We start from the raw sequence: 15,268 nt of genomic DNA, 5'->3' as shown, positions 1-15,268 counted from the left end.
CTCGCCGCGACACAGCCATCATGGCGGGAGGCGAGAGACTAGTTGGCCTGCTCGAGACCCTTGCCAACCTCGATGCTGGCGTGCACTGGTTCTGTCCGCGCCAGAAGGATGACGATGGCGGGCACTTTTTCGACGAGGACCTGGGAGATGCGGCGTCAGAAAGCAGCCAGGAAAAGGCGGAACGCATGGAAAAGATACAAGAAGCCAGAGGCAGGCAAGACGATGCAATGGAGACCTGCATATTGCTGGCCTTCAACGGACCGGATGCAGAGCCATATCAGGCCAAGCTGAAGCACTGCCTCTCCAAACAACTCACGCGCTGCGACATTTGCGTGCGCGAATTCCATCGTGCTCGACGGCGCCTGCGTAATCAATTGGAATCCGACTACTCACCAGAAGATGTTCTTTTGTTCATGCAGACCTTCGACGCCATGAACAGTGAGCGTATCACTGCCGGCCTCGACGACATGACCGAGGCTTTACTGGACATGCCTCCCGAAGAACGCAAGATCACTGCAGTGGGCGATGTCGGCATGTATGCCATGTTCGAAGCGCTCCATTGTATTCCCTTTCTACGTCATGAGGAGCTCCTCGCCAAACACTTTGATCAGCCCTTCCGGCTCGTGCAGACCAAGAAGAAAGTCAATCTCCCAAATTATGCGCCCGGCATGATTGCCTTTATGTACTCCGCCAACGAAGAGCGCAGAAATTGGGCAGAACGTAACGTCAACAGAATCAAGCGTCCGCTCTTCAAGGAAGAGTTCGAGTATGCTGTGAAGCCTTTCTTGGAACCCGCCATGGCCAAGGTTCACGTCATCTCGCTGGACCTCGTCTATTTACCCCAATATTGGCGAGCGACCAAACTCATTGTCGACAGTTTGGACAAGACCGCTATGGACGAGGGCCTTCGAGCGCTCGACACCAATTTCTTCGTCATGGCGCTTGATCACTTCCAGATCGACGCTCCACACTTTACGGATTTGCTCGCCAGTGTCCAGAAACTCATCCAAGTGGGCGCGGGAGATTTCTGGGAGGCAGTGGGATCGGCCACACCACAGAACGTGATTGAGGCAATCTGTAGAGCACCCGGATTCGAGACACTTCTCACCACACGCGATGAGCGCGAACCTCTGCGGCTAGAAGAGAAGATGGGCTGGGTTGACGCAATCATTCACAGCATCAAGCCGGCCAATCTTGTACCACCTCTTCGAACTCTTCTGAATCAGCTGTTGCACAAGTACCAGGAAGAACGGTATTCGAACTATGCGAGCAGAGTCACCTGGGAGAAGGGTCTCACTGCGCTTCTTGATTCCATCAACATCATTACTAACGCCGTCGATGGAGGGCCCGTCTACGTTCACCTTGTCGAAGCCGTTGCAAAAGATCACATCAGTCCAATTTTGCAGGAGCTTCTCGGAATTGAAAAGAAAGACGAACCCGCCATCTCCAAGACTGAGTTGCTTGACCTCGATATCGTCGAGCGTATACTTGCAATGGAAGTCAAGGGCCTTGCCCGAGATCGACGCTACATTGAGAAGAATCACGATCTTGACCATGAGATTGGTGTCTCCAGCCTAAACCTCTGGAAGATGACCATGCGAGCTGTCAAGCCTGGAAATGCGTACCTGCCGACTGCCATTTTGTTCGGCATCAAGCGCCTGGTCCAGCTTGATGCACTGCCGCCTGTCGACCTCAAGAAGGCGCCAAAGCCAGCACCGAATTGGAACAACGCACTCTCGCGAGCCCAGAATCATGTCATTACAGACTTTCTGGGACGCGTTGATCACTTCACGCCCGAGCAGCTGATGGACTTGCTGATGGATCAGAAGGCATCACAAGGCTTCATGACGCTTTTGTTCAGTGCCAATGACGAGATCCATCAGAGCACGCTTTCAGCGCTGAAGGCACTGAGCGGCCAAGACAATCGAAGAGACAGTTTGTTCCACGTCATTGAACTCATGCTCGGTACAATGCTATCCGCCGTCGGAGAGAGTCTGGGACTGATTCAGGAAGCACGCATATTTGGTCCCTGCGAGGTTTCCCTCAAGCTTTGTCGAGATATACTCGACTGCCTCTGTAACACGCAGGATGGCATTCTTCGCAAGGAGAGTCGTTGGACTGAATCCGATCTCCGAGCGCTCAAGGTGTTCTGGTTCCGAGTTTGGAGTATCACCGAAATGATCTTCGAAATGACTGAGCATTGGAGTGGAACAGGCCTCGACAAGCACAAAATGCAGGAATTCTGTCGCGATACAATGGACTTTGCAGAGTACACATTCGATCAATACGCAGTCCTCGCTGGTGTCATCGACTCTAGTGGTGCTCCCGGAGATAGCAAGTCGCTCCTCAATTGCACGAATCGAGCGTTTCGGAGCGTAGTCAAGTGGCTTCGACTGCGCGATGATTACCTCATCACTAAAGCTGTCAGTCTGACCAGCAAGATGTTGATTAGGTTGCAAGATGTTGGTATAAGAGTTGGCGAAGAAGCAGAGGATTACGTTGAAAGGATTGTAATAGAGACCGGCTCCCAAAAGATCAAAACGAAGCTTGCAGCACACCACAAAGCCGAGCTGCAGCGCGCTCTGGAACGACACATTGGCGATTCTCTGTCAGGCATCATTGAAACATCCCAAGCCAAGAAAAAGCAGAGCTCTCTTGATAGATTCGCATTCGCAGGACGCGCCGGTAGCGAATCTGGAGCTTCAACGCCCACCTCTACAACCGCATCGAAAGCCAAAGGCACTCTGGACATCGGCAAATGGAGCAAAGCTGTCGAGCAGAAGAAAGGAGAGCCGAAGGAGCCAAAGTTCAACAATCTTCTGAAGCAGCAGCAAGAGATGAAGCAGAAACAACAACTACAAGATGCATTCGTTGCTAACCGTAGGAAAGCTCAGGCTGAAGACAAAGCCAGGCGCGAAGCTGCTCTCGCAAAGGCAAAATCTTCTGGTGCTGGGACTGGAGTTTTGGGCGTTGGCAACTATGGCGCAGATCACTCTGTGAAAGGGCAGACTGTCATGGTTGATTCTGATGACGATGAGAGCGATTCAGAGGATGACCTTGACAACGATTTATTTGGACCCCCAGGCAAGCCGAAGAAACAGGTACGACCGGAGCTTGACCTCAGCAACGCGCAAGGGCTCAAACCTGAAGTCAAAAATCGTGCAACTCGCATCAATCGTCAGAATCGTTCGCACAAGGACATGCGCGCTCGACTTGCGCCGGATCTGGGACCATTACACCGCATAATCTTGGGCTGGGATGTCTTCTACTCAGGAGACTATCCACCAGGACACAACTCGCACGAATTCTCTACAGTGGAGAACTCATTCCGCGACCCAATCACCTACCAGAACACGTTTGAGCCTCTGCTGATCCTTGAGGCATGGCAAGGAATGGCCAAAGAGCGGGAAGAAAGCAGCTCTAAGCCCTACGAGATCAAGGTGCAGAATCGCAGCAATGTCGACCAGTTTCTCGAAATCAGCAGCATCATCGGACACCAGGAGAATCGCGACCTGTCACTTTCAGAAGGTGACATCATCCTCTTTTCGAGATCGAAGAAGCCTCTCACCGATGCTGAAGCACCTCATTGTCTCGCTCGGATATATAAAGTCAAGCGTCAAAAAGCACACCTCGAAATTGTCTACCAAGTCATGCCCGGTGGATCGCTGGCACCACAACTCACAACGCAACAGCTCATCTACGGTGTGAAAATCCAATCTATTACACCGTTGGAGCGCGAGTATGGAGCGCTCAAGGGTTTGACCTACTACGATCTCTGCAACCAGATCGTCAGAGCCAAGCCATCGTCAAAGATCAACTTCAGTGAACGCCAAATCAATTCTTATCGTGATTGCTGGAATCTCAATGCAGCGCAATCGGAGGCTGTAAACGGCGCTCTAGAAAATGAAGGCTTTACACTCATTCAAGGTCCGCCCGGATCTGGCAAGACCAAGACCATTGTGGCGATTGTTGGTGGACTTCTTTCGCAAACGCTTGCCAACAACCCAAGAGGTGCCACGCGAATCTCTGTTCCGGCAGCGAACAGCAACTTTGCCAGTGATTCGGCGTCCAAGAAACTTCTTGTCTGCGCGCCCAGCAACGCTGCAGTAGATGAATTGGTCATTCGTCTGAAGCAGGGCGTGAAGACCAAGAATGGACAGAATCACGCAATCAACGTGGTGCGCCTTGGTCGCAGCGACGCTATCAACACACAAGTCAGAGATGTCACAATGGATGAGCTCGTTGCAAAGAAGCTGGGCGGCGGCAACGAAGCCGATGAGAAACAGCGGCAGCGCAACGCCGAGTTATTCAAGGAGCACGAGCAAATCTCCGCCCAGCTACGAGAGCTTTATGCACAGCGTGATGCGGCTGATGCCGGTGAGAAAATGCCCGAAAAGGAACGCAAGACTTTGGACGATTCAATCGTGCACGTAAGGCGTCGCAAGGCCGAGCTAGGCGCACGGATAGACAATGTCAAGGATTCAGAACGCAATGCTGGACGTGAGCAAGAGCTGAATCGAAAGCGAGCGCAGCAAGCCGTGCTTGACCAAGCACATGTCATCTGCGCAACCCTCTCCGGATCTGGTCACGATATGTTTCAAAGCCTGAACATTGAATTCGAGACTGTCGTCATCGATGAGGCGGCACAATGTGTGGAAATGAGCTCACTCATTCCTCTCAAGTACGGCTGCATCAAATGCATCATGGTCGGTGACCCTAAGCAATTGCCGCCCACAGTCTTCTCGAAAGAGGCGGCCAAATTCCAGTATGAGCAATCACTTTTCGTGCGGATGCAGAACAACTTTCCTGATGAGGTGCATCTACTTGACACTCAGTACCGTATGCATCCCGACATCAGTCTGTTTCCGAGCAGATCCTTCTACGACGGCTTGCTCAAAGACGGGCCCAGTATGGCAAAGCTTAGGGCGCAGCCGTGGCATAAGAGTGCTCTGCTCGCGCCATACCGATTCTTTGACGTTGCTGGACAACATGAATCGGCTCCCAAAGGCCACTCTTTGGTGAACCGAGCTGAAATTGCGATCGCGGAGTTGCTGTACGATCGTCTACGAGCAGACTTTCCGGACTATGATTTCACCAGCAAGATTGGTATCATCACGCCATATAAATCGCAACTTCGCGAGCTGAAGAACCGATTTGCCTCAAAGTACGGACAGCAGATCTTCGACTTCATCGAGTTCAACACAACGGACGCTTTCCAAGGTCGTGAGAGCGAAATCATCATCTTTTCTTGCGTGCGTGCTTCACCCGCCGGGGGCATCGGTTTCTTGCAAGACATTCGACGGATGAACGTCGGTCTCACTCGAGCGAAAAGCAGTCTTTGGGTGTTGGGAAACTCGGAGTCGCTTATGCGTGGTCAGTACTGGAAGCGACTGGTTGAGGATGCGCGCGAGCGGGATTGCCTTACAAGTGGAGACGTGAAGCGCATGTTGCATCAGCCATCGAGCCAGTTTCCAGCCAGCAACAACAGGACTCTGAGCATGCTAGATGCGAGCAATATTAAGACCGAGCCGACCAAGCCATCGGCGAAAGCTGACGGAGACCATAATGACGCTGCATCAAAGCCTCGGCAAGCAGAAAGGACCCCTTTCGCCAAAGCTGCCGATGCTGAAAAGATGGATGGTATACGATATCGCTTTGAAGACATCAAGAAGAGCAAGCATAAGGCTGCAATACCCAGCGCTGACGATGACGTGGAAATGAAAGATGCTGACCAACATGCCAAGATGGAGGATGATGAAAAGAGTCGATCGAACACAGCGAACGACGGAGAAGACTCCAAGCCAGCTTCGATGCGCGAGCCGTCAGTCGCGGCATCGAATGAGTCGGCATCGAGGGCTAATACTCCTCTGTCTGGAGGATGGGATGGCCCGGGCAACGGCAGCAATGGCAACGCGAGACCACAGAATCCCGGGCTTGCGCAGGTGCCCAAGCCATACAAGCGAAAAGCGGCAAGCAGCAGCATGTTTATACCTAAGAAAGCAAAGCCCGGCGGCAGATAGGATCCATGAGACAGTGGGCAAGAGACACGCGACGCGTAGCAGAGAGCGCCAGCAAGACGCGTTGACGGAAGAAATCGGGGATGAGAGAAGATAGTACAGTCGAGGACAGTGCTCCAGCGGCAATGCGTGAGGCGCGTCTTCTCACTTATGTAGCGCTTGCGTCAGGGCACACGGTGAGGTGATACATGGATGGCTGCTTCACTCCGGGGACACATGAGCTCGTGGTGGCGGTGTTGACGGAACACATGCCGATATAGTGGGTGGATTTCTCTGAGTTGGAGGGTGATGTGATGGTCGCGGCCTGGTTACGCAACGGCCGTTCTCATGTGTGCACTGGTCGAAGCTTCATCATATCGGAATGGAAGGCATGGTGTGCAGTAGTTTCGCGGCGCCCGGCCATGCACGCACCATGCTATGACATATCGCCTCCATCGAACGCATGTTCACTACCGACACCGTCACTGGCAATTGGTGGCCGTTGCAGGACTCGACTCGTGCTTGCTTGTGCTGCTGCAGCCGTTCCGACACGTCGTACAGATGCAACAACGTCAGCCGTTCCGTTCTACCGAAGTTTTCGAATTTGCTTTTGCAGGGATTCGTCCTTTGGTGATACTGCAGATGCAGCTCGACCCGCATTTGTACCACCGTCCACTGCTGACCTGTGCCTGTGCCTGTGCCTGTGTGCCTGTGCCTGGCTCCGCCCCCCCTTCGACTCTCCGCTACCTCGATGATCCGCCACGGTGCGATGCATCTCACACCGGGGCCCATGTCCCTCCATCCATTGCGCCTGGACTGGCCTGAGACATGACATCACCCGTCGACCGCCTGCAGCCCGTCCTTCGACAGCAGCAGTGTTGTGGGTTTACAGCCCCGGAGAAATGGAGGTTGTGTACATCGTATATTATACTGGTGTACGCCCATGGATACACATCGGGTATGCCCGAATACTGGGATATCCGAGCAATATTAAGCAGCTTGGCGGGTTGTAGGCGGGATATCAGCGTATGCGATAACTCCGCCTTGTATATACACAACGAGCTCGCCTGAAAGGGTCGTATACATCGTGTATTACAGAGCGTGTACACCATGCACAGGTTGGTGGACCCCATCACGAGACAGCAGCAAGACACCATCCCGGGCATAACGCAGCGCTGCTGTTCGCGCCAGCAGAGCGCGGCGCACAAATCTGCTGTGGTGCTGCCAGGGCGGTGCGCGCCGCATACCTGCCTTGCGTCTTTGTGAGAGCTCGACAGCTTCATCGTCAAGGAATATGACCTTCTATGTGCCTATGACCTGCCCACACGCCTGCAGCCGGCCTTCCTGTGCGCTTTTCTTGTTTCTATTCGAGACTTGTCTCTTTTCGTTCCCTTCCCTTCCCTCCTACTTCTCGTCCTGTCCCTTCTGTCTTGCTGCCTGCTTTGCACATCGAATCGATCGCCGGTGCTGTGCTGTGCTGTGCTGTGCTGTGCTGTGCTCGTCTCTGCCGCCTGGCCCTCCAATTTCTGCATCCCAATGATCGACAGGCCAAGCTTCCCTTCCCTTCCCGCAGCGAGCGCCCATTCTCGCCCAGCGTCACGTCGGGCTGTTCAGTCGAAAGCGTAGCTTGGCCAGCCCAGCGTGCTCCAGAATCCCGTGCCTCTTTACCTGAAGCAGCTGCCAGAGCTCGTGTCGGATGCAGCTGTCCGAACTGCAGCGCCGTTATCGACCGCCCAGCAATCCCACCTTTGCCAACCACACTCCGCGCCTTTGCGTGATAACACGCGCTGGAAGCCCCTCGCAATCTCCTCGTCCCGACATGTTTGGCCCGACGCCGGGCATGAGCATTGGCGCTGGCCCAGTCTATGAGAGCGCCATCATGGGACAAGGACCCTCCTCCACCACCACCACCACCACCACCACCACTGCTGATGCTGATGCCACCGATTCCCAGCGGGACAAGATCAGGAAAGCAAGCTCGACCATCTGGCGAGAGCACTCCATTCGTCAACATTTCGACGACAGTACTCGCTGCCCGAGTCCGGTGAGCCCGCTGATTGACGACCAGACCGTGCCGCTGTCGAGACCCGATTCATGGTCGATGCACTACGCATGTACTACGCAGGCGCCGTACTCAAACCCCCCGGTCAGCGTCAACGACGATAAAATGATCACACAGACCAGCTTGGCTCGCCTGCCCAAGGACAATGAGCTTTATGACCTGGCCTTCTTCCTCAGAACCACTGGGCCAGCACCACCGCATCGCAAGCCCAGCAAGATTGAACATCCACGGCGAGCAGTAAGTGGCAAGACCGCCCTGCGACTGCTGCGGCTGGGTGGGCAGAAGCAACATCATCAACGCCATGCAACGCCTGTCCAGACTGCTCATGAGAGGTTCGTAATGAATGACAGTTGCAATCTCTCACGTTTCAGCTAATCGATCTCGTCTCAGGTTAAACAAGGTTGTGAGTAATAGTGGCGATGACACGATTCCAGACGAAGGTGGATTGCTTGCCGATGTTCACCGGTCTGTTCCCGTCGGTTGCGAGCAGAAAGTGTCTTCCACAGGTAAGTGATGATATCTCTCCGTGAGCAGTTCGGTAAGACGATCTTACAATTTGATCCCAGGTAAACGGTACCTCGCCTTGAAGCCGAAAGGAGAGCCGAAGGTCCACAAAAGTGCAAATAGTGGTAGCGACCAGGCAATGCTCGATTACCAGCCTTCGATATTGAGGTGAGATCGATGCGATGTTGCTCTCAACGCAGACTGACAAGTGGTAGTCCTGACATTCTGGAATCGAGAGTGTCGGTCTGTTTCCACGACGACGTGACTTCGGCCACTGGCGACATCTTGCAGAATTATGGCGGACATGACTTTGACCACTGGCTTTCGCACTTGGAGAAGCAACAGGATCCTCACGAGAGTGCTAAGCTGTCGACCAACTTCTCTACAGCATCGACTGCTGTTGACCTTCGTTCAAAGCCTGCGTCCAGTTACCAAGAAGTAGCGCATCGCTTGGCTCGTCATAGAAACAATCCTACTCCAGTCCGCCCTGCCGCCTCGGAGCCGCCAAGCCCAGTGCCAGAGTCAGCAATCTCAATGGCAGATTCATACCATAGCGACACCTTTGACCGGCCACCGCCAAAGCTATGCTTCGACACGTCAAGGGCGTTGACGAGCCACCCAATCTCGCCGATCCAGGAAGGGTTTCCACATACACCGAACATATCACTGCCGCACGAAGAGTTTCCCGTAAAGCATCCCAGTCCTGGCAAGGAGATCGAGATCAGACATCCACTCCCACGACGTCTGGGTAGTCATCCAGTCCTTCTCCAACGAGCATCCAGCATCGCGTCAACGATGTACCAGAGGAGTGTCTCAGATAGCCTCAACTTTCCGGATAGTCCAGGACCACCGCCGCCGAAAAGTCCGTTGAGGCTGAGACGAGATCATCGCAATATCGAGAACGTCGTATCGTGCCACGAGAGCGCCAGGAAAGGCACACCAAGAGTCGCACCAAGTATCAAATCCTCGAGCGACTTCAACTACGAAATGGAGCCAATGAGAGCCGTAGTCACCACCGAGTGTACAGGCCCAATGTCGAGGCGACCCAAGTCTCGCGAAAAAACCAAGCAGGGCATCATCCAACATATGCCGTATCCAGCCAATCGCAGAGAGCGAGAAGAGCGAGTGCGGGCGCGGAAGTTGAGAGATCGGCCATCTGCCGTGAATCGAACGATAGATTCGGTTGCGCACGCACCGGCACAAGTTACGCGACAGCGATTGAAGAAGTTGAGACCTCAGATCACGATTCCCGACCTTCGACCTCGGCCATTACGAAATCCATCGGCAGCCAGTCGTACAAGTATGGAATCGGGCTCAAGATCTTTGCAAAAGGTTACGCAGTCGACTTCGCCAGTGTCTCCAGTCCCGTCTCGTGCAAGTCAAGAATCAGACCAAGAAGATCAGACTGGCTATACGCCAATCTCGCCCAGTGCCTCTGCAGAAGCGCGAGCGGCTCAAGCTGGTATTTGTATGTCGCCAATGATGCTGGTGGCTGAAGAACGACCAGTACCCAAGACAAAAACACCACCAAAACCTGCGAAACTGGTCATCAAGGAAGCCAAAGGCAAGTCGTATGCGCCTCGCCCTCGTTCTGCTTCGCTGCCCAGGAACGCTTTCAAGCAGCGCCGACTTAGTCGCAACAGCAACAGTATTCATTCATCTCCGAGAGCCAGCAGTCCGGTGTTGAAACGTTTCGACGATGACGCTCCACCCCTACCTTCTCCGGCCCCAAATCGAGCCCTGCCACCCACACCCCCGGCTTCTGGCTCAGAAAAGCCTAATACTGGAGTCAAGCGATGCCAACAGCTCAATACGAAAGAGATGCCCGTAGTCCCTTCCCACGATGTCTCGCCTATCTCTACTTCATCAAAGAAGAACCAGACTCTCCCTCATATTGCCACCCAGAGGAAGACTTCTGCTGTGACCAAACACTCTGAGCGAACCTCCACTCGCGCCACATCCCGCATCGATGCTCGATTGGAGGCGTTGGAGAAGCAGAATGCTCTCTTGTCTGCTGCCTTGATGGCAGTGCTCAAGACCAATGGCACGTTCAATGGACCGATCCCAGCCCTGCCAGAAGAAGTCCCAGACTCCCCGAAAGGTCCTATGGCTTGGGAAACCAGGATCGCAAGAAGATCTGCGGCTACGACGGGCAGTCATACTGCAAGCTCCAGTAATGGTTCGGCTTTGGAGATGTATATGAATACCAGGAGAGGAAGTCGCCATGGTCGTTCAAAGCAGAGTTGATCGATGAATGCATCCGAGAGTTTTTTTTTTGACGCTGAGACGGCCGTGATGATGTGGATGTTGATATACCTAATAGTAATGAAATAAATACGGTCAGCTTCGATAGATGTATCAGATGAGATCCTTCGATCACATGGTCGCAACGCCGTCTAGCTCCTTCTCTGATTTTATTTTGTGGTCAGGCTGCACCATGCCCACACGGACTGCCCAGTCCTTGCGGCCGGTCTTGAGAATGAGTTCTTCGGCCAGAGCCAGACGTCTTGGATATGCTTTCGGCAGGCCGGTAACCTCAATCAGCCGGCCATGCATTTGAAGCACTTCGGTACACTCATTCGCAATTCCCAGCAGACCTCCGGAGCCGAAGAGGAGGATCAGGAGCAGCAGCTTGCTCGTCTGAGCTGCGTTCCCAGCAAGTGCAGCGTCGAGATACACCAGTAAAGTCGCAAACCCCACCAGCGAGCTCTCGAAAAAAGTAGGTTCTCGTAACCATTGCCCCGAAGTCACGGCTTTGAGATCATCAACATCGCCTTGCAGTCGAATCCACCGATCTTGGCTGAGGAGGACTAGAAGATCGCCTTTGACTCCGGGCTCTTTGGCTCCAAACCAGCCGGGTACGGATCTGCGACGGATCACAATGATGTTGAGCAGGCGAGAGAAAATCAGGAGTCCGAGGACGCTTACACCCCACCCGTCCTGTAGTGAAACTATCACCCAGAACAGAACCGTGAGAGTCATCGATACGGCAGCAGTATACGCCATTGCACCCCCAAAACTCGACGTCCGTGAATCTCGTCTCGAGGCATACACTCTCAGCGTCGTCAAGTGTCCAGTCTTACCCACTTTCTGCAAAAACAGCACCGTCGCCGGATTCTCGACGCGAAACACGTAGCCGCTCGTCATGGCCGCACAAGCAGGGAATTCGCCTTTGTGAAGTTCCGGGGAATTTTGTTGTCTGTGCAGACCTGGGGCCAGCACGAGGGCGTCGAGGAAGGTTGAGGTTCCGGTGAGGGCTGTTCGGAGGGCTATTGTGTTGAGATCTGCGAGGGCTACGAGACCGGCTAAGTTGAGGGATGTGTTTTGGAAGGCTGAGGACATGTTGGCGGATGGCGGCGGGGATTTTTGTTAGCTTTTGTAGTTGTTGGTTTCGCAGGCTGTTCGTTACTCGCTTGCCTCGACGGGAAGATCCAATACTGTCAATAGGTCCGAGGCCTTCTCGCTGAAGGACATGGTGATGGGTGTAGAGTGTTTTATCTCTGTGGCTTCTGTCAGGTGCTCCTGGTTTGGTAGCTTAGCTTGCTGGTCGTGGTGGGTAGCTCTTGTAGCTTCGAGCTGTCTGGCTTCGAGATCCTATGCGCTACATATTCTGTACAGCCTCGAAGCAGTATGTATGTCAAGCGAGTTGAGCTGCCGTAGAGGCGCGGCGAAAGACGGGCAGGCAGGCCTCTCAAATGCTATCGCCGACGTGATGCGCATCCGATGGCGTCCTCTTCAGACTTCAGGTACTGCGCCGGTAAGGCTATAGAGGCTGAGCATCGCATGCTCAATCCTGTGCCGTCCACTGACGTTTTGCGTCCGGGTGGGAAGACTCGATCACTCAGTTTTGATGTCTCAGTCGCTAGGCAGTATTCCTGAGTAGTGAATACGAAGATGGCCGCCGAAGAACTTCCGAAGGTCCAGACGTCCAAGCTGCTTTTCAAGATGCCATCCCCATCCGGTCCTGCTAGCAATTGGTGGGTTTTCCTTTCGCAACGAGCATGACTGACTTGATTGACTTGAAGTGTGTGTGTAGGTTATCACGTGCATGATGCCTGAGGCTGCAACTGTGCACACTTCATCTTTGGGCTTTCTGTAATTAGCCCTCTTCTGAATACAGTCATGTCCACTGCACCACGCACGGCCGTGCGAGTCGCAATTTCCCAGCCACCGCGCTCGGGATCATCCCACTTATCGTGACTTCTATCGTATCATCCGCAATCAATCATCGCCTATTGCAAGAGAAGCCTGCTGTCGGTGATACCATAACGGGGAAATGGATTGCAGTAGGAGGATGGGAAGATCCAGACGACAAGCCTCCCGATGTGTTCTGGGAAACCTTGGTTGGCAACCTCAACTCCGAAGGCACCGATCCTGCTGGCAAGTACGCTGCAGAGACGCTTGCGAGCGTAGACCTAAAGGCGGCCCATTGAACACAGCGACTATTCTGTTCGACTGCCCTAGCTTCTGGCAAAACGAACAAGGGCGATCTCGTCGATGGAGGTAGCGTCTATCACGAGGTGCGGTGGTGAAGCCCGTTCAAACAGCCACGCCATGTGAAGCTATAGCATGCGTGCGTGCCGTGTTCTCCAGGAACAGCTATTAATATGATTGATATGCGGAATGAGTGCCACCCTTAACAGTCATCATCGTCCTAATGCCCGTTCTCCTACCACTTCGCTGAGAAGGCATCGCACCTTTCCCATGAGCAAGCAGCTGGCGATCGCTCGCGAGGAAGTGACGTCAAGCGATTGTCTACTAAGGGTTGGCTTTTACCTGTCACTCTCGGTCCGCAGAGCCGCGATCTTCGAGAATACGCTTTAGGGGTGCTAAGAGCAGCTCTCTTAGCAAACTTAGTGTATAGATGCTCTTAAGACTGTATAGAATAGCGCTAATAGTTCTAATTTATCTAAACCTACGCCGAGGTATCGATTAGGGTTAAGAACGAGAGTATTCCGCAAGCCGCTAAGTATTAATAGAAGGTCGTACGACTCGCTTAACTACCGGTAAGGCTCCTAAGCGACTAGATACGAGTCTAACTAAGGTAACCGCTATAGTTAAGAAGAAGCCTATTTTAAAGACGCTCGAGAAGCTAATTACGCCGCTACCGATAGCTAATCCGGCTAGGAAGAAGCCTACGGCTAAATCCGTACCGCTAATCGATAGAGTAAATAATAGCTTTACTGCGGGTACTACGGCTTCCGGTACTAAGGAATAAGCAGTACTTAACTCGCTTAAAGAGGTAGCTAGTAACGTTAGCGGTAAGATAGGCGGTAAGATAGGCAGCTCTATAACGACGTCCTTCGAGTCTTAGTCTTCTTCTACGACTAGAAGATTAAAGGCTCTCAGTCGTAGCAATATAGCTCTTACGCCCGAGAGCTATATTCGAGAGCGGCTTACTAATAAGAAGGGCCTCGTTTTAATAGACTATAGAGGTTGCTAGTACCTTATAGATACTACGAAGAAGACTAAAGAAGATAGGTAGGTTACCTTAAAGCGTAATGTCTTCGACGTTGCGGATCTAGCCGAGGGTTAGAATAGATACAAATAGGTAGGTAAAGTAACCGAGAAGTATAGCTTAGAGCGCTATTTAAAGGTAACTTTATCGGCTTATTATAAAGGGGTTAAAGAGAAGGATTATTATTAAGAGACCTAGCTGCAACTATTTAATAATAATAATAATAAGGCTACGGAAGAAGACAAGGCTTATAGCCGTACCCTTAACCGTCTCGGTTACTAGATCGACGAGGAGTTGCTAACTAACCCTTAACTTAATATATTCTTCTATACTAAACTAAGGCCTATTAGCGTAGGTCTAGTTAGCTTAGCGTAGAGGCAAGGTATAGCTGCTAGCAAGAGACCTCTTAGTAAGACGCTAGGTTAGTAGCAAGCCGCTCTCGCTAACGTTTAAGTAATAGAACTAAACGAGAAGGGTAACTTCGAGGTTAATATTCGAGCTTACTTTGCGTATAATCTTAGTACTTGTCGCAACGTTAAGATTAAAGAACCTAAGACCTACTACTAGCGCAATCCGGACAAGCAAGACGTACCTAATAAGCACTAGCTTATAACCTCCGAAGTAATCAAATTGCTAGCAAGATTAATCGCTTAAGGCTAGTAGAAATTTAGCGATCCGATATATATAGAGGTCCTTATTATAATAATTAAGCTATACTTCGAGAGAGATGTAGCTAAGAAGGTCGCTAATTAGTTAAAGAAGAAGGGCGTTACTAGCGGTTATAGCGAGGCTTTAAAAGCCCGCCCGAAGGTCTAGGCTCCTATTAATATTATCTTCGGAGATAAAGCAGCGGCTAGTTTCTAAGCAGCTATAGGACCTAGATTCACTCCTACGACTCCTTCGAAGATACTAGCTCGTACCCTGCTAAGACTAGGTCTTATAAAGGATATATCGTTGCTAATAGTGCTACCGGAGGGTTTAAAGGAGGGTAAGGAGCTAAGGGTCGGATTCTTCTAGTAGGCACTCGAGATACCGCTATTTTACGACTCGGCGGAAATGCGAGCTATATAGAAGACCTATATCGACGAGGACTTCGACCTAGTTACTATCGCTAATATAAGTAAGAAACAATAGTAGGAAGAGTTCAAAACAAAGGCGAGTATACGGTATAGAATAAAGGAAGCAATCGAGAAGTTCCTAATACTAAAAGCCGATAAGATTATAGCGGCGGAGCTAGCCGGAGCTAAG

At 52.2% G+C, this 15,268-nt stretch overlaps 4 protein-coding genes across 4 annotated transcripts; 3 read left to right on the top strand and 1 right to left on the bottom strand.

Moving 5' to 3' along the window:
- Positions 1–20: 20 nt before the first annotated feature.
- MYCFIDRAFT_55523 (uncharacterized protein) lies at positions 21–6,584 on the top strand (the record flags this gene model as incomplete). The annotated part of the gene is made up of 1 exon (XM_007921971.1): positions 21–6,584. One exon carries the CDS (start codon positions 21–23, stop codon positions 6,018–6,020), a length of 6,000 nt encoding a protein of 1,999 aa, XP_007920162.1. The 3' UTR covers positions 6,021–6,584.
- Positions 6,585–10,285: 3,701 nt separating this feature from the next.
- Positions 10,286–10,922, top strand: MYCFIDRAFT_209960 (uncharacterized protein). Its single transcript, XM_007923634.1, has one exon. It carries the CDS (start codon positions 10,384–10,386, stop codon positions 10,807–10,809), a length of 426 nt encoding a protein of 141 aa, XP_007921825.1. The 5' UTR covers positions 10,286–10,383; the 3' UTR covers positions 10,810–10,922.
- Positions 10,923–10,938: 16 nt separating this feature from the next.
- Positions 10,939–11,904, bottom strand: MYCFIDRAFT_25251 (uncharacterized protein; the record flags this gene model as incomplete). The annotated part of the gene is made up of 1 exon (XM_007921495.1): positions 10,939–11,904. The coding sequence occupies one exon, from the start codon at positions 11,902–11,904 to the stop codon at positions 10,939–10,941; it is 966 nt and encodes a 321-aa protein (XP_007919686.1).
- Positions 11,905–12,456: 552 nt separating this feature from the next.
- On the top strand, positions 12,457–12,995 carry MYCFIDRAFT_76392 (uncharacterized protein; the record flags this gene model as incomplete). Its single annotated transcript, XM_007922263.1, has 2 exons — positions 12,457–12,539; positions 12,683–12,995. The coding sequence occupies 2 exons, from the start codon at positions 12,457–12,459 to the stop codon at positions 12,993–12,995; spliced, it is 396 nt and encodes a 131-aa protein (XP_007920454.1).
- Between the last annotated feature and the right edge of the window lie 2,273 nt (positions 12,996–15,268).

Source organism: Pseudocercospora fijiensis, assembly GCF_000340215.1.
Source record: "Pseudocercospora fijiensis CIRAD86 unplaced genomic scaffold MYCFIscaffold_1, whole genome shotgun sequence".
In the NCBI taxonomy this organism is placed as follows: Eukaryota; Fungi; Ascomycota; class Dothideomycetes; order Mycosphaerellales; family Mycosphaerellaceae; genus Pseudocercospora; species Pseudocercospora fijiensis.
Note: the sequence above shows the minus strand (reverse complement) of the source record. Positions and strands in the feature narration are given on the sequence as shown.